The following is a 6397-nucleotide window of genomic DNA, read 5'->3' as shown; positions in this document are numbered from 1 at the left end:
GGATCGGTCAGGGATTGAAACTCTTGTTTGGCTTGTACGACCTTATCTAACACCCGGGAACAGGCTGCCATCCAGCGAGGATAATGGGTTTCTATAGCCTCCCTCTCCTCGGCAGAGAACCCTTTTCCCGACTGAGTGAGATGAGTCCATGCTAGAAGCTCGCAAGAACGATATATTGTGCCTTCCTCAGTGAAAACTTCCTTGAGGAGCTCGCTCTTGATCTTCTCCGCCAAATCCCTTGGCCAAAGGTTCACATAAGCCCACAGTTTCAGAGGAGCCGTACACCCACATGACTGAGCCAGAGCAGCAGTCAGTTTCTGATCTACCCCCTCAAACGTCCAACGCTTCGCAATGTCGGACAGATTCTTCCCGCTAGCCCTGACGGCTGCTCCCAAGGAATCACTGTCCTGACGGATAGCGTCACGATGAGGTAAAATCTCCCAGTCAACACACAAAGCGGTTAAGCTATGCCCTACTGGGGACCCAGCTCGGTTTGAGAAGAACAAAGCACTGTACCCAGCACAGTTAGAAGTAATACCCAAGATCCTCGAAGCACATTGGGCGGGAGGTAACGTAGCCAGAGTATCCCAGTCTAGAGAAGGCAAAGTCTTCCTCGCGGCCAAGCGAACGGCTCCCGCAAGTGCCGGGCTCACCAAGGTAGGCATCCCACCTACCTCGGCACGTCCACCATGTAAGTTAGCCTGCTCACTGGGAGAACTCGACATAAGGAGAGATGGGTTAGCGAAAAGAGATAAGAGATGAACAAAACGTGACGCCATCGAATCGTCTATCGATCAAGCTAATGGCGTAGCGAAAAACTGTTCGTCACTAACTTTGCGCTGACAGGAGGCTGTCGTCAGTCGCACACAATTTACAAAATAATTTCAATAAGAGCCCGGCGGGCTCAGCCCGCTGAATTCTTGATTAGAAGCTCAGCGAGCTCCGCCCCTTCGCACCGAAGACCTAGTATTATACCGGGGCCTAGTGGGTCTTCTGATACAACTTCTGATATACGTACACATCTGAGAACATAGACCTTCCGTGGCACCGAGGGGAAAAGAGAAAGACATGTTTAGGTTGAAGCGACTGAGTATGAGGTCAATGCAAATTGCCATATATTGCCCACTTACCAACCTGATGGTAGGGAAAGTATTGGAACTTTGATATACCCCATCGATGCCCGAGTTCGCATCGGGCGTGATAACAGTTCCTGTGTCCACTGTATACTATCCAGAGAGCGATCCAATGTGCCAATCGATGGCGCGCCAGGCTTTGGGCTGAGCTCGCCTCGCTCTTTGTGGGCCCCACGATCATCATATTGAATTCCGTACTTGGAGTGTAGGTCAAGAATTCGTAACAGATACCGCCGCCACCATGGCCGCCGAATAAAACGACAACCCACTTCCATGGGCATTATGAGCCAGAAGGCCCAGAATTTCAAAGAGGCCTCCAGAACTTCGGCCTGACCAGTTCGTTCTCGCGAGACTACTGGCTAGTGAAAGCTTGCGTAGGTCGTTCGCCGTTTATCACAGTATCGGCAACTATTCATTCATGCAGATAGCGACAGCACCACATTAACCTCTCGAATCGAGAGTCTCGATATCACCGGTGCACGAGATAACATTCCGTCGGCGCTGTCGGACTTCTTTAACGTCCATCCTCAACGCATACGAGAACTCGAAAGTTTCGAGGCGAAACCGACATCAGGAAGGGCAGGGTAAACGTCAGAAAGCTCCTCATCTTATGAGAACATCTAGTATTAGATTATCGTCATAACATTGTGCGTTGCGGACATTGATGATCCCTCGGCTCTGTCGGGCATTGACTCACTCATCAATATCACTGAGACTGGGAAGGACCCAACTCATACGATGTGGACCAGCAACGATTTGCTGTACGAGTATAGTCAACCGATAAATTTGAAACCTATTGGTGAGCCAGCTGGAAGGCGCCCGTCGGAAGAGGACGCTTCATGGTTTGGCTGGGGCGATCCTCAAGAGACTGGCCTCGTTGGAAACTAAGATCTCGGAAGGCGGAAGGTCACGCGAACCATCTGCTGAGGTGGCGGCTGCTCACAAACCATCTCTGAGTAAACAGCAGTGTTGAAAGGCTTTCAGTTGAGCAGTTGAAGGATCCGTCAGATGAGAATGCTGAGCTTCTGGGCGACCTTCGCCGACAACTTAAAGCCGCTCTCCGACGGAATGATAAATTAGAAGAAGATTTATCGGAAGCCCGCAGCAACGATGATGTTGATGGCCACACTACAACGATAACAGCAGAGGTTAGGTCTATGTTGGAGGATTCTTGCATCTCGACGAAGGCTTGTGGCTCCTGTTTCGTCGCGTAAAAGGACATGGTAATTCGCCATGCTTGCCTGGTAGGGTTGCTCACCTCGAACGTGAGCTCAAGGCAGCGGTAAGGGCTGCTCAGCGTGTTACTCACGATAAGAAGGTCAAGAAGGCCCTCGAGAGTGAACTGACTCATGTACAACATTAACCTCTCTTACGAGGTTGATCCAATGACAAGTCTCGCGTGGCTCTATCAGATAAGGGCACATAAGGAGAAAACATGAGAGAGAGGGACGTTATAATGGAGCGTTTGGCTTCTCAGCATCACTCTCAGCAAGATCTGGATGAGCGAAGGGCAAAACACGAGGTGATCCATTCTACTGAGATCTCCATCACTGCAATAGTGCTGTTATCTCAGACAGAGAAATCTTAAAGAAACGCCGAGAGGATAGCGATTGTCCTGATCTCTTCAACAGGACCATGTTAGTCAGCATCTCTCATCCGAGTACGGTAGACAATTCTGTGCATACATACTTCTTCGTCTGTGCGCTGTACGTGAGAACACTGCACACGTAAACACAGTCCTGCCTTCGCCCTACGATCGATACGATTGGTTCTGACAGTCTACACTGTACGTCCCTAACCTATAAGATCCCCTTGTGTTACACCAGTTACGGAACAGCGATGTTGGAATCATTGTTACACAAGTCGCTATCGTACTCTTACGTAGCTGTCAAGTTGCACTCGCTATCACCAACACCGGCGACCTAGATGAGAGAGTCATGAGATGAGTCATTCCCTCACTTCCGAGGGAATGACTTTCACAGTGGATGTGAGTTCTCAACCACCAGCCGGCCTTTGTTAATACCACGGCTTTCACGTGACATGTGTGTGGAGGACAGCACAGGGCGAGCCATGTCGTCAAGAGGAGCCCGGGAGGACGGAGCTCATCCGAGTGACAAACTCTCAAAAGGAAAAACCCGCACGAAGCGCTGATGACGGTGAAATGATGGTGAGCCCCCTTCCCCAGCAACTTAACGATAATCAGACACTGTTCGTAATCTCTAAAAGACACCTTCCCGGTGCGGAAGTCGACCAGCAAGCCATCAGCCTGATGGCATCAACCATCTATACGGGCCCATTGTATATTCGTCTAGGAGTTTACTGCTGCGTGGCTGGTGGTAGAGTACAGCAGATCCGGGCTGAGCTAGGCAGCGAGCGGAAGAACAGTGCTGGTGTAAAGTCAGCCGCTTCCAACACTGCTAGAAGCCGCGTCTCCGAGGATTCCCTCGCCACAGAGTCAAGTGGCATTCAGCCTCCTGCAGAGAATGTAAGTGTCGAGCTATGCTGTGTTCGACTGACGAGTCTTTTGATCGTTACCGTTGCTGTACTCTCGCTTATCATCTTGCTAGACGGAGCGAGCCACACGATTTCGTTGATCCCGATAAGACCAGTGCAGCGTGATGACAGTCTTGCATTGTCCCAAGTTAACATAATGTTGCGTGTGATTCGGGAGAAGATGTGTGTTGTCGAGGCCAGTGATGGGAGTCCGTTCGGGAAAACATGCTAGCTGTGCGATCGTTCCATTTGGTCGGCATGTAATGCACGCATGCACAGCGTCGAGTTAGACAGGAAAAGATCCGGAGGATCGTTATAATAGTTGACGATGCTTGACATGATTCAATCCGCCTATGGCCCTTTCCCATCAATTTGGTGGGAAACTAGAGAATCTCGATCCTATGCACTATGGATTGCGCTTGATGTAGTTATGCAATATCCTCTTTGATACACATGATCAAGTCAGTTTTCCTGGCTAGTCTCCGTCTGCTGTGTTGAATCGTCGATTATCGTCGTCATTCTTTGCAAGGTGTATCCCTTTCATTGTGCCCCCCACCAGTAGACCAACTAGTGAGCAATCTCCGGAGGCGCATCCTCGTCCGGCGATTAGACCTCCAGTGGCCAGCTCAGACAGAGAGTCCATCACTAAGCGTTTGTGATTCTTCACTACACGGGCCAACCTGTTCCTTCTTCGAAAGCTCATACGTTGATGTCGGCTTCGGAGAGCTCCTTCCGCAGAGTTTGCTCGACAGCTCCGACGACCCAGATGAGCTTCGTTCTAGCGTCAATCGTCTACTTTTATTTAAACCACACTGAGACTGTCTACAGGAATGCTGAAGCTGTTCATTTTGTACCGAGCTGGCAAACATCTACGTTCACACACATGCCTGGTGAAGTTGGTATCCACTACAGCGATAAATGGAGCATCGAGGAAGGGACACGACCGGTTCTCATCCCTTCCGATGCAGCTGGGCTTATAACCTTCACCACCAAGAATGTGACAATCACGGAACTAGTAATCGAGAGCTCGAGCCCTGTTGTCGTGCAAGGGTTAAGTGTTGGTCGAGTTCTGTGGGAAGGGCATGCTAGGCTCAGTCCATTACAGAGCCGTATCGACATGATAGCCCAGTCGCTGTTGGTTGGGATGACTCGGTCGCAGCTTGACGTGCCAGCTGATGCGACTGCTGTTGATGAGATTCGAATAATCAGCGTATCTCCGGTGACACTGTTCACCATCGAAGAGCGTATCAGCATCAACAATCCCTGGGCCAGTGGGCATCGGAGCCTTGTCCTTGAGCCGAAAAGCAGGAGCAAATACCGACGTGTCTGGCTAGGTATTATAGCTGACTCCGCCGACTTTGTCGACATCAACTACATCGCCGATCACGGTTTGAGATGGAAGCGAGCACCTTCAGCGAGAGAGGTAGATCTCACACGAGGGGTCTACACCAATGATCTGTACTCGGAAATCGTAACCAGTGCTCGCCCTACCCCTGGCTTCTTCAAGCTCTCTCAACACGTCGGCCGAGTTGTTATGTCAATATGGGGTAAGACTTACGCCAGCAACGAGGATTCAATCATCGGGGCAGCTCTCGCGACCACCACACAGGACACGGCAATCGTAGAGTACCTCCGCTGGGCAGCATTGAGTGGAAGCAATCGCTTTGTTGTTGACGATAGCGAGCTCGATTCTGAGGAATTAGCTGTGAGGAAAGATATGAAGGAAGTACTGGATATGATGCACAATAGATTCCATCAAAAGGCGATCAAGAAGCCCAAGTAGGCTCCGCGGTGTCAGCATTAAGAATTCCCATGCTGAACGGGCTCGGCTTGTGGAGTGACTATCACCTCGGATTCGTTCCGTTGCTTTTACCGCTGCGTATTCACGAGATTGAACAGCTCTAATCTCCGATGACTTGGAGAGAGCAGGCAAACATGGTTGCACTTCAGGGCAAAGGCGACCGTCATCAGTGTAGATCTGAATGATCGCGAGCTTGACAGCAACACGCTCTCAGCTGCCGTGCAATCCGCTCTTGAGCTCGCTACCGGCGGTACTGGAGAGACTGCTGAGGACCTGAACAACCAAGATCTTGATGAAGGAAGTACCAGTGCGGAGTGAGTGCGGGCAAGGAAGTCGTTTTCTTCGGTTACTGAACTTAGCAGTCCTTATCCCCAGGACCTTGCATTATCGGATTCAGCCGTCTGGTCTCTTCATGGCACTTCTTTGTGTGTGAATTGAGCGGCACAAACTTTCCCCGAGAAGGCCGAATTCAAACTCGATGTTGATCTATTTCGCTTGGTTCTCAGGACCCATTACATATTCCAGTCGGAGAAAAGTGTACATGTTATCGATCACGAAGACCTTCTCGACGCGGTAGAGTCGCTACTCGAGCGAGTAAGAAGGAATGTCGGTGGCGACGAAGGAGGAGAGAAGACAGACTCGCTTGAAGATCCCCATGCGGCTCCGCGGTCGGATGAGCTGCCATCTAGCGAGAGACAGCCGACACTAGTGGAGCGTTTAGAGGAGTAGGGCTGATATCCTCTGGTACCAACCACTTCGGCCCTGTCAATCTATTAATTCTAGGTCACACTCGTCTGCGGAGAGTTCTGGTTCGACGCCAGAACGAGACCATTCATGATAATTCTGTCGAGTGCACTTCATTTGAGTGGAACATTCTTAGATCAAAATTTTAAAAAGGGCAATCGCGTTGTGTTTTCTATACGTCCGCGCTTGTGACTTGTCCTATGTGCCATTTTGTTGGGTTTTAATT

General features: G+C 50.4%; 1 protein-coding gene across 1 annotated transcript; it reads left to right on the top strand.

Moving 5' to 3' along the window:
* Positions 1-4509: 4509 nt before the first annotated feature.
* Positions 4510-5409, top strand: Pmar_PMAR017147 (hypothetical protein; the record flags this gene model as incomplete). The annotated part of the gene is made up of 1 exon (XM_002767525.1): positions 4510-5409. One exon carries the CDS (start codon positions 4510-4512, stop codon positions 5407-5409), a length of 900 nt encoding a protein of 299 aa, XP_002767571.1.
* Positions 5410-6397: the final 988 nt, after the last annotated feature.

This window comes from Perkinsus marinus (assembly GCF_000006405.1).
Source record: "Perkinsus marinus ATCC 50983 genomic scaffold scf_1104296970664, whole genome shotgun sequence".
Classification (NCBI taxonomy): Eukaryota; Perkinsozoa; order Perkinsida; family Perkinsidae; genus Perkinsus; species Perkinsus marinus.
This window is presented reverse-complemented; position numbering and strand designations above follow the sequence as displayed.